This window comes from Lucilia cuprina, chromosome 2 (assembly GCF_022045245.1).
Source record: "Lucilia cuprina isolate Lc7/37 chromosome 2, ASM2204524v1, whole genome shotgun sequence".
Classification (NCBI taxonomy): Eukaryota; Metazoa; Arthropoda; class Insecta; order Diptera; family Calliphoridae; genus Lucilia; species Lucilia cuprina.
Genome location: NC_060950.1, coordinates 44,230,637 through 44,254,133, shown reverse-complemented (window position 1 = coordinate 44,254,133; position 23,497 = coordinate 44,230,637). Strand labels below are relative to the sequence as shown.

The 23,497-nt window shown below is 30.7% G+C and overlaps 1 protein-coding gene across 5 annotated transcripts in view; it reads right to left on the bottom strand.

Annotated features, from left to right (window-relative positions):
* Nucleotides 1–23,497, bottom strand: part of LOC124419329 — a 286,456-nt gene that overhangs the window by 99,622 nt on the left and 163,337 nt on the right. Inside the window, exon 4 of one of the 5 annotated variants that reach the window (XM_046948183.1) lies at nt 7,083–7,299. The exons of the other annotated variants lie outside the window; for them this stretch is intronic. Coding sequence (XP_046804139.1) covers nt 7,255–7,299 — 45 coding nt within the window. The 3' untranslated portion in view covers nt 7,083–7,254. Of the gene's footprint in view, nt 1–7,082; nt 7,300–23,497 lie in introns of those variants that run through there. 5 annotated transcript variants of the gene reach the window in all.

The following is a 23,497-nucleotide window of genomic DNA, read 5'->3' as shown; positions in this document are numbered from 1 at the left end:
ACCTAAACCCCAAGATTTATTAAAATTATTTGATGGATAATATTTCCCAACATATTGATGTAATTTAGATCTTTTATATTTTTCTCAACACTTTTCAAATTAGCATGCGCACAAGGTTTATATGGACACACAGACGGACATAGCTAAATCGAAAGTGATTTTGAGCCGATTGGTATGCTTTAAGGTGGGTCTAGAACCAATATTTTAGGTGGTTTGAAGAATTTAATGCAAAATATTCCAAAAAGTTAACTTGACCCCCCTCTAAAATCATGATTTCAGTAAAACGTATTTTCGATCCACGCTACATGTTCTTGCATTAAGGAAAAAATACGAAAATTTATTATTTACAAAAAACTATATATACATATATGTACATATGTATATAGTATACACACTTACGTAAACGGTTTTTCTCTTAAAACTATTTTATCATAAATTTTTAATTTTGATTTTTCGTCTTTGATGTTTTATTTTCTCATAGTTGTAGTTGAGCAAATAAGAAAAAGCGAAACACAGTAAATCAAAAACAAACCCTGATTCCAGTTCACCAATTTGGCTTCCGTGAACATTATGGAACTATAGAACAGTCAATCGTATTACGTAGATAATAAAATTTTTTGATCTTCAAGATAATACTGCAATTTTATAATGTTGCTCAAGCTATTGACAAAGTGTGGCATAGCGGTCTGGTTTATAAAATCAAATGTTTATTGCCACCATTTGCTCATAAATTACTTGAGTCTTACCTAATGAACCACCTATTTGAAGTAAAATACAAGGAAGTATTCGTCTATTTAATATATACCTCCGATCCGCTTACGTTTAATATATACAATTTCTACGTTTGTTGTCACAATTATTAACCTATGTATACAGAAATGTTTCTGTAATTTTTTTCGATCGGTTTACAATTGGTCATAGCTCTCATACAAGGTCCCTTCCGGAAAATCACTTAAACGCACATAACTCATTACCTAATTAAGATATTTATACAAAATTTGCAACAAATATTTCCTTCATATACATAAATTTTATTGTAAAACTTTTTCCCGATCAAGTCACAATTGATTACTTATGTCGAATTTCATCGCTGTATTTGTATTTTTAAACAAGTTATGGCTGTTAAAGCTGCTTTTCGAGGGGCTACTTGTATGGGGGCTATTCGAAAACGTTTACCGATAATGCAAATTTTCAATACCAAACAAAGCTTACCTATAAAAAATATTTATGTGAAATTTTAACTCTGTAGCTCTTTCTATTCGGACTCTATCGTGCTTTCAACAGACGGACAGACATGTCTAGATCGTCTTAGAGTTTCATGAGAACCAAGAATATATATACTTTTAAGAGTCTATGACCAATATTTCGATGTGTTACAAACGGAATGACAAAATCAACATACCCCCTCATCTTTTTGATGGTGGGTTTAATAAATATTTTTGAAAAGTTGTTAAAAAATATAAAAGAAAATTACTTTTTTTAAATTTGTGTTATTTCGGGATTTTCGCGGCATTCGTTTAATCATCCGCAGACCCGTATACCATAAAACGTGTGCCAGTGCCCTATGGCTTTTAAAACTATATTAAATTAGGCTGACAGAATAATTAACATTTCAGAAAGATATAAAACACAGAAATTGGTTGGAATTGTTTAAAGTTATTGCAAATTTCCCAGGCCACAGCACATGAATTCGAAATATGAAACTTTGTTAAACTAATTTCAACTCTATTCCAAGTATTATTAAAATCGGACATTCTTAACCCATAAAATGTGGAATTTAAAGGATATTTTCCCGTTGTAAATGCACTTGGAAACTTTTGAGCCATTGCGGCTCCTGTTATAAAATTATATTTTGGAACCAAGTTTTTACTCCGCCGGAATAGAATTTTCTATTGTAACAGAGTTATTTTCCTTCGAACGGGGGGAAATCTCTATATAAAAATGTCGCACGCATACATTTTTTGTTAGTGTTTCCATATATATAAATATATAATTTTGTCATTTGTATTTTGTTTAATAATAAATATGTTTATTTATATTTATTTAAAAAAATAATTAAAACTTCACAAGTGTACTTTTCTAAAGCTAATAGAATATATTTACTTTCAGATAGAGAAATTGCAAACACAACTTGAAAAACAAAAACAACTAGCAAAAACAAGAGCATAATTTACAAAAACATCATACACTTTAAATAATTTTCTAGAATGCATAACAATGAAAGTAAATAAGTTCATCTAGTTTATTACATTTTTTATACATTTTAATTTTAAATGTTGTTTCTATGTGAAGAAATTATCATTCTTATGTTCATTAATTATGCACCCAATTTTACAGTAAGGCCAATAGCGTGTGTAGTGGTGATTATTTCATCTGCTTCTCTATGCGTAATGAAAAAATTCCAAAAATACACTTTTATGCTAATCTAAACAAAAATTTATGTCCGTCTGTGTGTCCATGTAAACTTTGTGTCCACTCTACAAATCACAATTTTCATATAAAAAGAAATTATTTTAGTACCGAATTTTGTCCATATAGCTTTTAAGGGATTTCAGAAATGTACTTACCTTATATCTAAGCTATGACAAATAATGTACACAAAATATACTCAAGTCGAATTTTATCCAGATAACTTTAAACATTCAATAAAATATATGCGTTTAAGTGATTTTCCGAAGAGGACCTTATATGGAAACTATGGCCAAATATGGACCGATTTGGAAAAAATTTAGTAGAGTGATTGATACATAGAGAAAACATATTTGTATCGAATTTTGTCATTGTAGCTTTATTTGACAATGAAATATATCCTATTTAGTGATTTTTTGAATTGGGCCTTATGTGGGAGTTATGACAAATTGTTGACCGATTTCTGAGTTTGCATTATGATTTCTGTTCATATTTAGTTTATTTTTTTAGCTTGAGCGTGTTTTAATTAAACAGACAGCATTTCACAAGGACCCAGAATATTTACACTTTGTTGGGTCTCAAATGAATATTTCTTGGTGTCACTCACGAAATGACAAACTTATATGGGTGGAGGATTTAAGGTGTTTTTGGAGGATATTAGCTTTTTCAGCATGTAGTGACACCAAATTTTGAAAAATTACTTGGTTTTATTTGGAAACTCAAAATGTCATGGATTTTTATTATTCAATGTCAAATTGTATACCAATTAGTGAAATTTTAAATAAAATTTTGTCTAAATACGTATTACTGAATTATGTGTATAATTGCAAGGCTTAATCGACTTTTAAAAACTTGATTTGAATTTAGAACTTTTTTCAACGAATTTGCACTTTTTTGACTGTCCTTTTGCACTTTTTTTCTGAAGGAGTTCTGGCAACACTGCTTGTGAGAACTTAACACACTCATAAAATTTTCTTCGCGAAATTGCGAGGATATTAGCACTTTATAGTTTTCTCATCACTTAAACAGAACAAACAATTAATAATTTACAAACGAAAAAAATATATTTTTTATTCTTTGTCTTTTTTAAAATTTGTTATTTTTTTTAAACGACAAAAGTATTTCACATATTTTTTTTATTTTTCCGTTAGCGCAAAAAGTAACAAAAAGTCGTGTTTATAAGATGTATTTAGATAAAATATATTTTGAACAAGTTAGAGCGCTATACTCTTAAATACTCTCCACCAGCTACTTTCATCATATTAATATTTTGTTTAATATTTGTTTAAATAAGTTTTCTCGTGTTTTTTTGACAAAAAAATAAGAAGAATTATTTGTGCAAAACATTATTTGGTAATGTGTAAAAGTGTTTTTCCTTGTATCGGAGTTACCAACAATTTTATACAAATTTAAAGTGTATTTTCTCTATATAGAATAATATTTGTGCCAAATTGTCATTCCGTTTGTAATTTCTATAATATAATTTTCCGACCCTATAAAGTATATATATTCTGGATCCTTATAGACAGCGGAGTCGATTAAGCCATGTCCGTCTGTCTGTCTGTTGAAATCAGTTTTTAGGAACCCCAGATATCGGCGAGATCCGAATCTTCAATAATTCTATTAGACATGCTTTCGAGAAGATCGCTATTTAAAATCAGCAAAATCGGTCGGTAAATAACGGAGATATGATCAAAAATCCGAGACAACCTCTGAAAATTTCATATTTTTTTCATGCTTTGTTAAAAAAAGCAACAACAACACTCTATATTAGAAAAAGATGTATGTGTGTGTATTTGGTTTTATTCAGCTGTGTATTTTTTGTATGTTTGGATGCTGTTGGCGTCATTGCGCTGTTATTTTTGTTTTTCTGTGTTTTTCGTTATGTATGTTTAGATGTCTGTTGGTTTAGATGCCTTGTGTATTTTGTGTTTTATTTCGTTTAGCGTTGTTGTTGTTCTTTTTATTTAGCTTTTGATGTAATAATAATGTAGTCAGGAAATAATTTAAAATTTATAAAAGATGTTTAAAATACACTATGGTGAAGGGTATATAAGATTCGGCACAGCCGAATATAGCACTCTTACTTGTTTTTAACTTAATTAGGTATTGAGTTATGTGCGTCAAATTGATTTTCGAGAGGTGACCTTATATGTAAGATATGACCAATTATAGGCCGTACGGAAACAATACGGCTACATTTGCGTATATAAATGTAATATTTTTGCCAAATTTCGTATAAATATCTTAATTAGGTAATAAGTTACGTGCGTTTAACTGATTTTCGGGAGGGGATTTTGTATGGTAGCTATGACCAATTATGAACCGATCGAAAAAAAATTATGGTAACATTTCTGCATATATAAGTAATATTTGTGCAAATATCTTATTTAGGCAATGACTTTAGGGCGTCTAAGTGATTTTCGGGAGGGAACCTTGTAAAGAAGGTATGACCAAATATGGGGTAATGAAAAATATTTTCCTAAGTATGAATTCTATTGACATAAAACTGTAGTATTCTGAAGATATCGACATTCTAACGGAAGTTATTAACAATAAACACATTTTCGGGAATATACACATTTGTATGGGAGGTATATAAATCAAGAGTTGCATCTGTGGCAAAAATAATCAATTTATATGCAGCGTTTTTGTAATAAGTATACATAAATATGTGAAAAAACACAATTTTTTCGAGGTTGTCTCAAATTTTTACTCATAACTCTGAAAATTTTTCAGCAAACTTGCTGACTTTCAAATCAAACTGCTTAGGATAACAATGAATTTTTTTTAGTTTCATTTCTCACGTTAAGTGAGCGTTTTTTATACGGACATATATAAATCAGACTCAGAATTTCATAAGGATCAAAAATATATATACTTTGTTGGGTCTTAGATGAATATTTTTCAGTGATTCAAATGGAATGACAAACTTATATATAGCCTCTATCACCACTGATGGTGGTGGTAAGACCCTCACTACGAAAACAAAACTTTTGTCGAGTTATCTAAAATTAGATTGTTAAATGGGTTTTAATAAAAAGAAGCTTTCTGGTGGAGGATATTAAAGATTCGGCACAGCCGAATATAGCAGTTTAACTTGTTTTGAGATTATCCTTTAACTTATGACATTGTAGTAATTTTTAAATTCTCTTTTTTATTATTTTGGTTTGTAAAAAAGAGGCTTGCGAAAATAGTTCATTTTTTTAAATAAATTTTAAATTATATTTTTGTTTTTATTAATAACTAGCTATACCCAGTGTGTTTTGCTACCCTAAAAGCAATATAAAAACAAGTATGAATGTATAGTCGGACATTGCCAACTATATGATACCCTACACCAGTCAGTATGTTAAAAAAGTGGATAATTTTAAAAAATAAAGCATTTAATTGGTGCTTTAACCGTATTGTGGAATATTTTTACGTATTATTGACAACAAAAGAGATTTTCTACAAGAGGGCTCATAGGGGAGTAAGGGTAAATATGGGTCTATCCTTATAAATTTTAGTAAAGGAATTCACGTCTACCCCAAAGATATTTATGTAGGCTTTAATCGTTTTATTGGAAGTTTTTGAAGGGGAATAAATCTACTCAGAAAGTGATTCTGAGCCGATTTTTTTTGGTGTTACAAACATCAGCACAAACGCATAATATCCTTCCCACTATAGTGGTGTAGGGTATTAAAACCACCTAACAATTTCGAAAATTCTAACTATAATCATTTTTCATATATATAATAAGATGTCAAATTCAAATTATTGCATGTTCGCCAATTTTTCGAAACGTTAATAAAGATTTAAATGTAACCTATGAAAAATGTGAATAATCTAATTGTTTTCCAGATATACGAAATTCTGTTCATATGGGAGATGCCAATTTCCGCCATGAAAGTTCGCCCATTTTTCTCTAAATGTTCAAATGGATGTCAAAGTTCTTCATGTAAAATTTTAAGATTCCAGCTCTAATTGTTTCTCAGATATAATTTTTTTCTAATTAATTCATATGGGGTGCCAAGCCCCCTTGATGAAATTCTGGCCATTTTCCCCAAAATGTTTAGATGAATATAAAAGTGGCTCCGACAAAATTTGAGGACTCTAACTGTTACATTAAATATTTGTGTAAACCTAACCTAAAGGTTAGGGATTAACATGGACCCAAGTAAAGCCGTAATAGGCTACCTGTGCAAATAGGAATACGCTGTGAAAATTTGAAGAAAATCGGTGCATACAAACATACAAACAAACACACATTCATTTTTATATATGTAGAAGATAGATTTTTTTAGAAGCAATCTAATTTGAATGATATAAGTATAACATTAAAAATTATATATTAAATAAATCGGGTGTATAATTTACACCACCTCTTCATTAACGCTAAAAAATTTCACGTCATAAGTTAAAGGTTAAACCATGACATAATAAAGTAAGGTGACTGCAATAAGGTGACTGCAATAAAGCAGCTGATAATGTCAAAAGTTGTTATTGTTTACATGTTAAGAATGTTATTTTTCTACATTTATTATGTCATTTTTGACATTAGTCTGATTCTAGTACAAAAACAAAATACATGTTGTTTTTTTCTACCAAAAAGTTTGCTACAATGATATGTACTTACCATTACAAATTATTCACATATATCAAATAAATAATTATATAATTATGTTTAGTTCTTTGGATATTTAAGATATTCATGTATAACATGTTTTTATGTGCGTTTATATATATGAAGGCGTGTAATGTTAAAAAACGAGGTAAATGTTATAAAAATATGATAAACGTATTTCGGTTAATTTGGTAATCAGGTATTATTTTTGAATAATTATGTACGATGTTAATGGTGTATTATTTTGTATTTGGTAGTATGTTATCATCCTGGGAAACCCGTTTCTGTAAAAAAAGCAATATTCCATTACCAATTATGTGTAGTGTTGGATAAAATGCACTTTTGGAAATTAATTTTGATACAATATCAGGCGTTTTTAAAATATAATATAATTTGCAAATAATTACTTGCAGTCACACAGATAATATAATATATACCCTCAATAAATAATAAACATTTGTTCAATTCACAATCAAGTTGTATATTGTACCTACTAAAGTGTAGTAACAGTGATTGTGAACAGATCTTTTGCAGCAAGTCATAAGTTATGTTCTCAATAATTTTTAATAGTAATTAATAAAAATAATTACTATAACGAAGATAACTAGCTTATAAATAATTGTGAGTATCGGCCAATAATCGATATAAAAATCTCAACAGAAAATTACTTTAACGTACATGACTCGCTTAAAAATACCTAAATTCTAAATAAACAGTTTTTTTTGCAAGGAATACACGATGCGACCTTTTAAACACCTTTGTTTACAACAAAGTTACGTTATTGCACATAAATGTTAAAATTGTAAAAACAATCTCTTAATACAACTTTATTTTGTAAAACAAATTTAATTCTAATTTTTTTCTTTTTTATATAATAAATAAAAATTTGAATAGTTTTAAAATGAAGAATAAATTGAATAATGTTGTACGACAAGCATTTTTATGCTGCGACCCGTTTGTAAAACTTGAAAAAAGATTAAAACATTTTGATCTTTCGTACATTCATCTCACAACTTCTTAAAGCTATCCCCACACTTTGCAATTTTGCAACCAAGCTTCTTTTATTGTATCAGCGGTTGTATCGTGTATGCCTTGTTTAGGAACTATCTGTTTCACTTATTGCAAGCATTTAAAAAACAATAGAATCACTTTTAAAACAGAAAAAGCATTAAAAGATTTGTTTCAATTATAAATGATCTTTTGATTTAGTTTTCGTTTTACAAAAAATTAATGAAATTCAATTCAATATTACAGTGGGACCTCAATTTTCCGTGTTGTCGAGGCCATAAGCCTTTTGTATAATCAATTTTCCCGGTTAATTTATATTTTTAATAAATAATAGATAAATATGTACATATTTATATAAAAATAAAATAATTTGAAGGATCTTATATTCATACATTCAAAATATAAAATAATAATTTTGTTTGAAAACAGTAAACAATAGATAAGGATTTCATATTGTGTAATTTCTAAAAATAATCGTGTAATGTTTTTTATCTTATTTTCCAATTTAGTATTTTCGTTTTACTGGAATTCCCCTTTTCGATTTGTTCTAATTGTTCATGGTTGTTAAAAAATAATAGAATTTTCTTATAATTACGAACAATAGAGGTAATCACGGTTAAACGGTGCTGAAAATTTTAAGTCAATCCAAAATAAAATTAAGTCGATGCAAAAAATTTATTTTTCAATCCCGGATAATTGATATTGAAGAATAATCGAATCACGGATAAACAAAGTCCTACTGTACAATAAAACATGGGTAAAAAGTAACATTAAAACATTATTCGAATATTCGATTTTTCGACAAAAATTGTTCGAATTATTTCTTATTCTAAATTGGAAATTTTTTATTCGTTCGAAGAAAAACTAATATTTTTCCTCGATTAATCGAATAATTTTAATTCGAATGACAAAAATTATATGTTCGAAGACAAAAACATATTTTTGTATTATTAAATAAAGCTTTCTCAGGAGAGAGGATTGTGATAAACCATCTGTCCTCCTCCAGTTTTGTTTCACTCATGTAAAACAAAAGTAAAAGATAAAAATTACGGTGCAGCGCCTAAATAACCCAGTACCGGCGGCCTCCGTGAAGGACAATGTGTTAAGTGCACAGCATGCTATTGGCAAAATTATGGGGTTGAAAGAGAAGGATGTACTCGGAGAGGGCTCTAAACTACCTCAGTCTTTAAACATAGATGAGGGTTCCGACTCTGAATCCTCAGATGATAATGACAACACCATTATAGCAAATCCCAAGAAGGATGAAGTAGAGCCAAGGGTATCTCAAAAGAAGCCCAGGAAAACGAGGAAGGTGAAGCTAGATGGTGGATAAGGAAAGGATCCGTCATCTTACGCCAAAGAAGACGTAAAACACCGGGATGATCTCTGCTATGCAGTTTACGATGTCGGTAATCCGAAGACAAAATTCCAATAGACCAGCAGAGTATGGTAGAAGATCTGGTGAACAATAAGAAAGTGGACCACGCAATCGCGTCAAAGGGCAAACAACCAATAAAGTGCGCCAGCTGTGAGTTTAGCATGGGAGTTATGTTGATGAGGTTGGCATCTCACCCTTTACAACTTGGTGGAAAGTGTCTCTCCTTCCTGGGACGGCGCTAAGCCGGGACTGGCAAAGAAGAGTGAACTTCCACTTAAGGTCCACTGTCTACATAAAAGGATGGGGCAGTAAACTGGGTAAAGAAAGTATACTTGAAATTCTTAGAGGTCAAAATACTGAGCTGGCTATTGAAAAATGGGATGACTTTTATAGGAAAGGAGAACATGAGAGAACTATATTTGTAATAGGTAGGGCAAGGATTTCTATGCAAATGCATGTATTTAGTCAGTAACTCAAAATAACTTTTAACTAGTTTTCTTTTCGAATCAAAGAATTTGCTACAAAATGGCATCGATTTGTTGTTGCATATTTTAACATATTTTGTTGTAAAGGCATAAATTGCATATGTTGCTTTAAATTGCATATATTTGGCATATTTCCAAAAATTTTCTATCATACTAGCTTATAACCCTCTACCTTGTAAGCGAGCCGTTTTATAGGCATTATAAAATTGTGTTAACCTCTCTATTTTTTAATGTTGTTGTTGTATATTTTAGAAAATTCAAAGAGTACCTTTTGAAGAACGTACCATAAAGTACCCTTCTATAGGGACTCACTTAATCCGGGACATACATGCTTAATTTCATGTTTCTGGGTCTAATATTATAAAAAATTTTTATGGGTTCTAACTTTATCCGGGTCATACATACTTAATTTCATGCTTCTAGGTTCAATACTGTAGAAATTTCAAAAACTACCTTTTGATGAACGAAAAAGTACCAAAAAGTCTCCTATTATGGATTCTAGCTTAATACGGGCCAGACATGTTTAAATTCATGTTTCTAGGTTTAATATTATAGAAATATCAAAATACATACTTAATATCATGCTTCTAGGTTCAATATTATAGAAATTTCAAAACGTACTTTTTGAAGACCGAAAAGTACCAAAAATCTCTATTTAAGGTTCTCACTTAATCCGGGCTATACATGTTGCATTTCATGTTTCTATGTTTAATATTATAGAAATTTAAAAAAGTACCTTTGAAGAACGATAAAGTATCAAAAACACCCCTTTTTATGGGATCTCTCTTAATCCGGGCCATATATGCTTAATTTCATGTTTCTAGGTTCAATATTATAGTAATTTTAAAACGTACCTTTTGAAGAACCAAAAAGTACCAAAAATACTCCTTTTATGGGATCACATTTAATCCAGTCCATACATGCTTAATTTCATGTTTCTAGGTTCAATTTAAAAAAGTACCTTTTGAAGAACGAAAAGTACTAAAATATTCTCTATTTGAGGTTCTCACGTAATCCCGGCAATACATGTTTAATTTCACATTCCTAGGTTCAATATTATGCAAAAAATCAAAAAGTAAATTTTTCATGCTTATAGGTTCAATATTATACAAATATCAAAAAGTACTTTTTGAGGAACGATTATAAAAATGTCACCTTTTATGGATCCTTACTTAATCCGGGCCATATATTCTTAATTTCATGTTTCCAGGTTCAATATCAGATTAATTTCAGCTTTTTAGCCCATAGTTCCGCTAAACACATTACCAAATAATAAAATTCGGAAGAAATATAATTTATACAAAAATACAGCTTTCACTTTCAAAAATTAAATATATACTCTTTAAAGTTGTTTCTTATTCTCGAAGTTGTGGTTCTGTTAAAGTGGTATTATAGTACATAAAGCAGTCTTTAAAACATTTATATTTGTTGTAAAAAACTTAAGATCTGAATACCTAGTGCATCTATGAATATCTAGTGCCCTGGTAATAGGTATCGATATGAATTCCATGTCTAGTCCTGTATTATAGTACATAAAGCAGTCTTTAAAACCTTTATATTTGTTGTAAAAAACTTAAGATCTGAATATCTAGTGCCCTTGTAATAGTTATCGATATGGAATCCATAGCTAGTCTTGTCAGGGATGGCTTACTTCGCTTCTAAAGCTGTCATACTCAAAATTGGGAAGGTGCCGATTGTAAGGTGTTAAAAAAAGTCCCGAAGAGGAGGACACAACCAAAGAATACAGCATCAGTAGCGACTACTGATAAGGTTGAGGAGTCAAATCCTAAAATCGATGAAGTTACGACTAACTCGCAGAAGAAAGTACAGCTGCCCTTTCCAAAATAGAGAATGGTAATAAAAATAACTTCGTCAATGGAATCACAGGAGAAGTATTAGATATATGTTCAGAAGAGCTTATAAACGAATTCTGGTTTGGAGAGTTTCGGGCTTGCACTCCCTTTCTAACCATCTGTACATAAGATTTAAAATACTAAGACCACACCCATAGCCTATAAAGCTTTAGAATAAATTTAAAACTAATTGGACAATGTTTGGGACCTTTCTAAACAACCTTTTAGGTCAGGGCAATTTTCAATGTAGAAACGTTCACAAATTCCCTGGTTGAATCATTTGACGACACATGTCATCTGCGAGAGCATAGATCTGCCCAGGAGAAACCCTGGATAACCGAGGAGATCCGGAACTCAAAGGACCGCAGTATACTAAGATGAGTTTCGTAATAAACTTGGTGATTATAAGAAAATCGTTCGAAAAGCCAAACGATACTCCTGGAAACTTTTTGTGAACAGGTAAATAGCGTAAATGACGCATTGAAGATAAAAAAGTTCCTATCCAAAACTCATGTTTAGCCGGAATCTATGATCGATGACAAGGGCAGGAGGCTAGAGGATATGGAGGAGACAATAAAACTCCTAATAAACTGTCATTTTCCACCCAGTACATAGAATAAGATAGATATACCGATATTGGAGGCTAATACCGAAAGAGTTATTACATCTGACATGGTTAAAGGAGAAATCAAGAGATTTTCTCCCGGCACTTTTGCAGATGGAGTAGGTTTTCGCATATCTGTCACATATATTCACTGCATGCTTGAAATTATGGTTAAAGACAATATACCGGACAAAGACCTTAAATATAAGCAGCATGCTTATGTAAAGGGACGATCAGTAAAAACCGCTTCAAACGAAGTTGTCCACTACATTCTTTGATGGAAAACTGTATACACTGGCGGTATGCATTGACATTGACCGGGTGCTCCGTGACTGGATCAACTAGATTTCAAGATGTACGATATAACTATCAGGAAAAAGGTATTTCGCGGTACACCACAGGGTGTACCGCTTAGGTATAATTCTTGACCGGATATTGAAATGGATATACCACATAGAGAATTAGAGCAACAAGGCACATCGGTGCTGGGCGATATATGGGAGAACTATAGGCATGAAATAAGGTCTTAGTCCTTTACAAAAGTGTAATTAGACCAATTCTAGTTTATGCTTCAATAATCTGGTGGACTGCATTAGACAAAAAAGTACAATATCAAACTACTACAGGGAATTCATACTCCTACATACTGCTTGGGTTTAAGTGGTGCCATGTGTACTACTTCAACCAAGGCTCTGGAAACATTGCTAGATATTCCGGCTCTTCACTTTAGACGAACTGGCCAAAAGCGGTTATAGGACACGTAGTCAATGTGTACTGGGAATACTCTATCAGAGGTAATGTTTACATCATATGGATACCAGGCCAGTCGGGAGTGGTCGACAACGAAAGGGCGAATATAAAAGCTTTAAAGGGAAGGGAGCTCGAGGCAGTTAACCTTTCAAACACAACAAAAGCAGAACTAAAATTATGGGTGAAAGAATCACATAAAGCCTCTTGGAATAATGAAATAGTGGGTAGAACTACGAAGTAGTGGTCATCCTTTAACCTAACCATTAAATATTGCCTTTTCACAGTGAATGGGTCAAACAATTTTGGCATGCAGTGCATCGTGTTGTTACTACGAAAATAGGTTGTGAGAGGGAGGATAGAGGGAGTAGTGTTGGTCGATATCTGATTTAAACTTTTTCACATCGAAAGTGGCGGGGAATGTTTAAGAATGAATCTGTGGCCTTGCAGAAGAGATCCCATCTATAACAACTCGTATAATGCGATCTCTGAGAAAGCTCGAAATAAATCGAGTGAAGTTTTTACAGACGCCAAAGGCAACAAGTTTTGATACAAGTGCACCATGCCACATTTTATCAAATGCCTTGGAAATATTAACAGCCACCACACTACTTTCGGCAATATGGTGAATGGAATGACACCACATTTCTCCGAAAGGAATGTCAGAAGTTCTTCCGTGGAACGTCCTCTACGAAAGCCGTACTGGCGGTCATTAAGTAATTTGTTGGTCTCTAGATATTTGATGTAAACTAACCATACTTTTCTTAACTTTCAGCCATGAATGCTGAAAAGATTAGCTAATAGACGAGCTAGTGTCGAAGAGCATTGCTACATGACCAGAGCCGGTATGCTAACCATTTTAACGGCACGCGCTCTGATTGATTGCTTTCCGGCAAGCAAGAATAACGCAGCTAAAAGGTTAGCTTTATCAACCGGGTCAGTGAATGGTTGATCACCCCTGAAATCCGTTGGAATTGAAGAACTAGTATTATCCTTTACACTTTTTACGAACGACCAAAAAGTTTTGTTGCCTCTAGAAGTAGCAAGAAGCTTAACACGAAAGCGGTGCTCCTGTAGAGGTTTTTCGCGTCTAAGCACGAAGACCACACCTTTTTGCGCAGCGGGTCATTTTAGGCGTTTTTATCATAGTGCCAAATTATGAAAGCTCCCACTCTGGATTTCATTGCACTTGTGCTAATTAAATTTATGTTCGAGTATTTAAATTTGGTTAAAACATGGAAAATAATACCGGCCTTGCGGGAAAACCTTAGAGTTTTAGAAAGAACTCGTCTACTCTTTGCCAAAGATAACATAAACTGGTCGAATTAATATGAAATAATGTCCTTCTTTGGGCGTGTCTAAATTTAGTTAGGACATTTAGTTTTAGGAAAGGTGAAAAATACTGGACTCGAAGAATATAAAGAACTGTTTTTCAAGGTAAGGTATTGGCCATATTCGATTATAAAAATATACTATGTGTGGTACAATGTTGAGATCCATAAAGAAAAATAAAGTACTCCTCAGCTGTGAAAACTAGGCCCATAGTTGGGAAATTTAAAAACGACGATGGCCCTAAAAATCAAATTTCGAGTTGCAACCAAAAGATTTGACTTGAATGTTATACCTGTATCGAAGTGGCCAGCCTATTCACCATATCTCAACCGCACAGAAAATCTATGAGAAACAGAATTTCGAAGATATGGACTCAAAAATTGTCCTTGCAGATGTAATTGAAAAAACAAATAGCTAAATTTTTCAAATGTATTTTTTGACACAATTATTGTTTCAATGTATCTATGATGTCAAGCAGCAATTCAAACTATAATCCGAGTTTCTGACAAGTTCTAACCATTTTTGTTAATATAACACCAAAGTTTCCATTGTTTTGTCAGATAGAAAACCAAATACTTTAATCTTGTTTTACTTTTTCAAAATTCAAATAATAATATTCATAGAATGTTATTAATTTGAGTATATAAGGATAAATACAAATGAAATTATAAAAAGCAATAACATTTTTACACCCTACACCTCTTTAGTGGGGAGGGTATATTGGGTTTGTGCTGATGTTTGTAACGCATAATAATATTGGTCCTATACAAACCGTAAAGCTCAGAATCGTTTTCTGAGCGTCCGTCCTTGTAAACCTTGTAATCAAACGCAATTTTAAAAATAATTCAATGAAATTTGGTACATGATTTTCTATTGCCTCAGGGAGGAAACCTATTGAAAAAGGTTAGGATCGGTCTATTATTTCACCAGGCCACCATACAATTGAACCCCCGAATAGGGCTTGTAAACATTATAATCAAACTACAGGTCGCAATTATGGAGATAATTCAATGAAATTTGGCACATGATCTTCTATTGTACCGCAGACGAAGCCTATAGAAAATGGATAACATTGTTCCATTATTTCACCTAGCCACCATACAACTGTACCCCCGAATAGAGCATGTAAACCTTGTAATCAAACTACAGGTAACAATTTTGGAGATAATTCAATGAAATTTACCACATGATCTTTTATTGTACTGTAGACGAAATTGAAAATTGTTAACATCGGTCCATATTTCACCTAGCCCCGATACAACTAAACCCGCCAAATAGGGTTTTTAAGTTCATAATTATGTTTGACTAGCTAATACCTGTGTGCATCACTACCCCAATCAAATTTAAATACATAATTTTTCTTAATGTTTATTATAATTTCTCTTCATTTAAATTCTAAAATAGTACAATAACTATCTGATTTATTTGTTAGTGCTAAAATTCAATATATACTTTTATTCACAAAAAAAAAATTCTTATTCTTATGTCTTGGGATATATCATAAATAAAAAACCCACTTAACGATTTTGAAAATTCTAAACACAATAGTTTTCCAGATTAACAATATGTTACATATGAGAGATGCCAAGCAAATTATTGCAAGTTCGAAAATTTCTATCTATAAAAATTTGAATTATCTAACAGTTTTCAAGATATACGAAATTTTTTATCTAATTCAATTACCAAGCCCCCGTTGAAAGTCCGCCCGTTATTTTTTAAATGTTCATATGAATGTTGAAGTTATTCATATAAAATTTAAATATTCTAGCTCTAATAGTCTTTATATATACGATTTTTTCTATTTAATTCATGTGGGGACTTCAAGCTTCCCGGATGAAAGTCCGCCCTTTTTCCTCCAAAATGTTGAGATAAATATTAAAGCAATTTATGCAAGATTAATTTAGTTCTTTTTCTAGATTAATAATATTTTGTATTTTATTCATGGGAGATGTCAAGTCCTCGTTAAAAGTTCACTCGTTGTAAAAAATGTATTAAGTAAAAATACAAAATTTACCGGTAAATGTTACAGGACCGCGAGTGGTTGTAAAGCACTCTTACGAATCTTGAATAACACTAAATTTATTTTTAAAACTAAAAACTTAAGAACTATTAAACAAAATCTTAAAACTAACTTTGAACTAAGATAAGACCTCATGCACTCTTTTGATGCATTCAATCTTATCAATTGTATATTCCCATTTAAGGGTGGGTTTTCAAGTGCACTAGTGATAAGAATATGCTCTATTTCTAATTATATCTCATAATATCTATGCGTTACATAAACAAGAGAATTAATGTGCATCTTAGTGCTAGCATTCTATTATTACTAAAGGTCATAAAAGACTAAGCCATAAATATTTATTTGTAACTCAAGTGAACTAATCGAATAGTTTTTATGACCTAACCCATGCATCAAAATAAGTTTTAAAACTATGTTCAAATATGTTTGAACACTCGTTATACTCTAAATGTTCAGATGAATGTCAAAATTCTTCCAGTAAAATTTAAAGATTCTAGCTCTAATAATTTCTCAGATATACGATTTATTCTATTTTATTCATATGGGGTCTCCAAGCCCAATTTAATACCCAAAATATTAACATGGATGTTAAAATTCTTTTTTTTAAGATTCTAACTGTAAAAGTTTCGAAGATAAACAAATTTTTGTATTTTATTTAAGTCTAGTCCGCTCACTTTTTATCCTAAATAATCATATTGACACTAAAGTGGCTCCTACAAAATTAGAGGACTCTAACTGTTATAATATTACAAGAAAAACAAATTTTTGTATTAAATTAATATGGGAAGTGCCGCTCCCCTAATGGGTATTCCTCCAATATATTACGCAAAATGTTTACACGGATGTTAAAGTTATCCGTGCAAAATACTGTAATACTTTACAAGATTAACGATTTTTTGTATTTAATTTATATGGGACGTGGCACGCCCCCTAACGCTAGTCCGCCCACTTTATATACTAAATAATTATATCGACGCTAAAGTGGATCCAACAAAATTTGAGGACGCTAACTGTTATATTATCTCAAATATACGGATTTTATATTTTCCTAATATACAGTTATACATTGTGAAAATTTCAAGAAAATCGGTTCAGCAGTTTAGTAGTCTATAACGTGCAAACAAATAAACATACAAACAAACACATTTAAATTTTCCATATATGCATTTTTGTGGAGATGAGAGTACAATGATTTCTGATTTCTTGCTTTTACGCTCTTTCACATATACAAGTGCAAAATGTAGTAGTATATGTCTGTCGATCCTTGATATAAAGATTTACCTAAAAATTAAACTTAATAAAGCAATCACAGACTTTTTGGTTATAAAATAATATCAGCGAAGAAAGCAGCATTTAAAATTATTGTTCAGTTTAAATATTTGATGAAATTGTTAATCCAGATTTCTGGCCAAAAAATGTTTACTGAAACTTGGTTAAATAATAATATATTCAACTTCGAAATATTATGTGGCAAATATTAAATTTTCCGACGAGATAGATGTGGTTAATTAGGTGATGGTGTCCTCATTGTTGTATCGAATAACTATCCTGCATAAGAACTTTTTATTGACAATACGCTAAATATTGAATTTGTAGCTGTTGTTATAAAAACTAATACAAGTTCTATATATGTTACATGCTCTATATACCACCGAACTCTAGCTTCCAACTTAATGAAAATCAGGTATCTTCAATAAAATCCATCGCAAATAGTATGAGACAAACTGACAATATTGTCATACTAGGCGACTTTTACATTCCAACTGCATCCTGGATATCCCTAAATGAAATGTTCATGTGATTTTTTTTTTTTTTTTGGGAAAATAATTGGTCATAGTTCCCATACAAGGTCCCCTCCAAAAAACACTTAAACGCAAATAACTGATTACTAAATAAAAATATCCGTACAAAATTTGGCATAAAAACTATTTATGTACACAGAAATGTTATTTGAATATTTTTTCGATTGGTTCATATTTGGTCATAGCTCCCATTCAAGGTCCCCTCCAGAAAATCACTTAAGTGCACAATACTTATTACCAAATAATAATATAGATATGGAATTTAACCACAACTTTTTCTTTATATAAATTAATGTTACTGAGGATTCTTTTTACGATCGAACCATAATTGGTCATACAAGGTGCTTGTAAGAAAATCTCTTAAACGCACATTACTTGTCACCAAATAAAAATATTGATACAAAATTTGACACAAATATTAGTTTTGTATACAAAAATTCTTTTTTAAGATTTTTTCACGAACGGTTCATAATATAGGTGTTCCGAAAATCAAGGTTCTTTCGAAAATCACATAAACACACATTACTTATTACTAAATTACGATATAGATTCAAAATTTTACGTAAAAAATATATCTTTTAAGAAGAGAAATGTTACTTAAAGAATCTTTTATGATCGGTCTATAGATCCTGCCCCGAAAATCACTTTAACCATATTTAACTAGTTGCATTATCAATTTGTGTAGAACCACACAACTCCTTACACAGTGTATTTGGCCGTTACTAAATTTACACAGACTACTCCAACGCATAGAAAACACAAGTCAGTCTCATTTGAGCTGTCATAGAAGGAGTTTGTGTCGTCGCTCGTACAATTATTTTTGTACTTTTTTAGCATCTACACTACATATTAAGTAGTTTTTAGAATTATTAACTTTTCAAAGGATTAATAGATTTTAAGGACTTTATAATTTCTCACGGAATGAGAAATTATAAAGTGCATAATAGTGGTAAAAAGGGGATTTTGTTTAAGTATAATTCTCACCTTTAGCTGGTTTAGAAAGAAGTGAAAGTTTATTACTTATATAAATGCCTTAAATGCTATTTTCACACAACGTTATAACGGATACTTATGTTTCGTTAAGTTTAATACATGGTAAATAAACTAAATATAGTTTAATTTAGTACATAAGTTAACTAATTATGTATATAAACTAGAGTTTACAAAAGTATTTAATTTCAAATAGAACAAAAAAGGGAAAAGCTTAGTAGTATATGTCTGCCGATCCTTGGTGTAGAACAATGTTATGTACATATATTTTGAATTTCCTTAAATCTTTCACACACATGTATACATGCAAATTATTAAAAATATCTAAAGCATATCTTAGGGCGCAATAAAAATATAAAAGAAAATGGTATTTGCATTGTTTAATAAATCTTGCAATTGTAACAGATTTAAGATGCTTAAATTTTTGGGATTTTCTATTTAAGACATGAGAAAACTTATTTCTATTTCAATTAATAAAAAAAAATAATATAAAAGTAGCTGGTGGAAGGTATTTAAGATTTGGGTCAGCCGAATATAGCACTCTAACTTGTTCTTTCTTCAAAGGTACTTTTTGAAATTTCTATAATATTGAACCATTCAATTAAAGTATATATGACTCGGATTAAGAGAGAACCCATAAAAGGGGACTTTTTGGTACTTTTTCATTTTTCAAAAGGTATTTTTGAAATTTCTATAATATTTGAACCTAGAACATGAAATTAAGTTTGTAGAGCTCAAAATTAATGAGGTACCTTTTAAAATTTTTATGATATTGAATCTAGAAAAATGAAATTTAGCATTTAGAGTTCGGATTAGGTCGACTTTTGATACTTTTTCGTAATATTGAACATAGGAAAATGAAAAAAAAGTATGTAGGGCCGGTGTAGGTGATAACCTATCAAAGGCGACTTTTTGGTACTTTTTGAAATTTCTATAATTTGACCTATAAACATAAAATTAGGTATGTAGAGCCCGAATTTTTTATAAAATTGAACCTACAAAAATGACATTTAGTATGTAAAGGACAGATTAGGTACGTATAAAAGGCTTCTTTTTGGTACTTTTTCGCTCGACAAAAGGTACTTTTTAATTTTCTATAATATTGCATCTAGAAACATAAAATTAAGTATATAGAGCTCGAATTAGATGAGAAATTATAAAATGGGACTGCGTTAAAAATGTTTATACCAGCTATTCTTTTTAACACCTCATGGTGAAGGGTACAGGTACAGCCGAATTTTCTCACAAATTAAATGAGATATCGCTTGTTCTTATTGAACTGTAATTGGGAACCATATGATATATTTTAATACAAAAATCGACAAAATAGATTTTATATTTATTTTTGAAATCAAAAGAAATTAATTTTAAATTTCAAAATTTAAAAAGTTGTGAAATTTTGCAGTTTTTCGGAGTAAAAAACTTCATTTAGTTGATTTTTATAGTTAGTTTTTATTTGAAATTTCAGTCATAAATGGACTTAAAGTTAAAAAATTGGGTTAAACAAAAGCTTGACTTTCTATCGCCATTTAACAAAGATATATAGCTTCCAACTTAATGAAAATCAAGTATCTTCAATAAAATCCATCGCAAATAGTATGAGACAAACTGACAATATTGTCATACTAGGCGACTTTGACATTCCAACTGCATCCTGGATATCCCTAAATGAAATGTTCATGTGATTTTTTTTTTTTTTGGGAAAATAATTGGTCATAGTTCCCATACAAGGTCCCCTCCAGAAAACACTTAAACGCAAATAACTGATTGCTAAATAAAAATATCCGTACAAAATTTGGCATAAAAACTATTTTTGTACACAGAAATGTTATTTGAATATTTTTTTCGATTGGTTCATATTTGGTCATAGCTCCCATTCAAGGTCCCCTCCAGAAAATCACTTAAATGCACAATACTTATTACCAAATAATAATATAGATATGGAATTTAACCACAACTTTTTCTTTATATAAATTAATGTTACTGAGGATTCTTTTTACGATCGAACCATAATTGGTCATACAAGGTGATTGTAAGAAAATCTCTTAAACGCACATTACTTGTCACCAAGTAAAGCTATTGATACAAAATTTGACACAAATATTAGTTTTGTATACAAAAATTCTTTTTCAAGATTTTTTCACGAACGGTTCATAATATAGGTGTTCCGAAAATCAAGGTTCTTTCGAAAATCACATAAACACACATTACTTATTACTAAATTACGATATAGATTCAAAATTTTACGTAAAAAATATATCTTTTATGAACAGAAATGTTACTTAAAGAATCTTTTATGATCGGTCTATAGATCCTGCCCCGAAAATCACTTTAACCATATTTAACTAGTTGCTTTATCAATTTGTGTAGAACCACACAACTCCTTTCACAGTGTATTTGGCCGTTACTAAATTTACATAGAAGGAGGTTACGTCGTCGCTCGTACAATTATTGTTGTACTTATTAAGCATCCACACTACATATTAAGTAGTTTTTAGAATTATTAACTTTTCAAAGGATCAATAGATTTTAAGGACTTTATAATTTCTCACGGAATGAGAAATTATAAAGTGCAGTTGTAGTGTGGGAGAATAAAAGAGAAAAAAAAACACAATGTAATAGTGGTAAAAAGGGGATTTTGTTTAAGTATAATTCTCACCTTTAGCTGGTTTAGAAAGAAGTTTATTACTTATATAAATGCCTTATAAATGCTATTTTCACACAACGTTATAACGGATACTTATGTTTCGTTAAGTTTAATACATGGTAAATAAACTAAATACAGTTTAATTTAGTACATAAGTTAACTATGTATATAAACTAGAGTTTACAAAAGTATTAAATTTCAAATAGAACAAAAAAGTGAAAAGCTTAGTAGTATATGTCTGCCGATCCTGGGTGTAGAACAATGTTATGTACATATATTTTGAATTTTTATTTTTTGTAAAGAAACTTTTATGTTGAATATTACCATGATTTCAAAATATTTAAGCTATTTATTGATAAAAAACTAAAATTTCTAAATGAGGCTTTATATAGGTCAAATATTTCTAAATAACAGTTAGTTTTGTTGAGTTTCATTGCGATACAAATGGGTACAAGTCAATTTTAGACGTTTAAGTCATTTTTTGAAGGGGGGTTTGTATGGGGGCTAGAGTCAAATATAGGCCGATCCTTACGAAAATCTGCAGTATCATTTATACTTATATAAAACTTATTTCTGCCAATTTTTAGAGAGATAGCAGAATATTTGACGTAATTATAGCATAAAAAGTTCAAATCGGGAGGTACGGTTGTATGGGGGCTAGGTGAAATAGTGGACCGATTTCAACCATTTTCAATAGGCTTCGTCCTTGTGCCAAAAAACATGCAATTGCGGCCTGTACCTTGCGCACAAGGTTTACATGGACAGCCAGCCAGCCGGACAGACGGACGGACGGACATGTCTAAATCGACTCAAAAAATGATTCTGAATCGATCGGTATACTTTAAGGTGGGTATTGGACCAATATTTTTGTATGTTACAAACATCAGCACAAACGTATAATACCCTCCCCACTATAGTGGTGTAGGGTATAAAAATTATAGAGGAATACTGTGTTCATTAAAAATTTTAAAAAAGGTAAGTTAGAATGAAATATATTTCTTTATAAAAGTAATTTATTGACATTTTTAATTGTAGAAAATGCCTAAGGTAAAGCTGTCCACAGCAACTAAATTAATAGCAATTTGTAAGGAATACCCTGATCTACGGGCTTTATCAATGCTTTAAATGCTGAGGAGTATCAGTTTATTAACATTGCTAAAGATGCTTTAAATACACCTACATTAAAAAATTAATTAATTTTTATAACGTCAATTTTGGATTTATTGAAACATTTATTAAAAACTTCAAACAGCTGGGATTACACTGACCGAAGAGTATAATTTAGTGGAACAAACATTTAAAAATATTGATAAAATACCAAATTGTAGTACTAAAACTAATATTAAAATAAAATTTGAGCAATAGGAAAAAATGAAGGATTGAAAATTATTGAAAGCATTTGTAAACATTTTAAAGGACTTTCCTCAAGACAAATTTCAAAATTAAGTGTCAAAGAAATATTATCTTTTAAATTTGCTCCTATAACATCAGTTGATGTCGAAAGATAATTTTTATACCCTACACCACTATAGTGGGGAGGGTATTATACGTTTGTGCTGATGTTTGTAACATACAAAAATATTGGTCCATTACCCACCTTAAAGTATACCGATCGA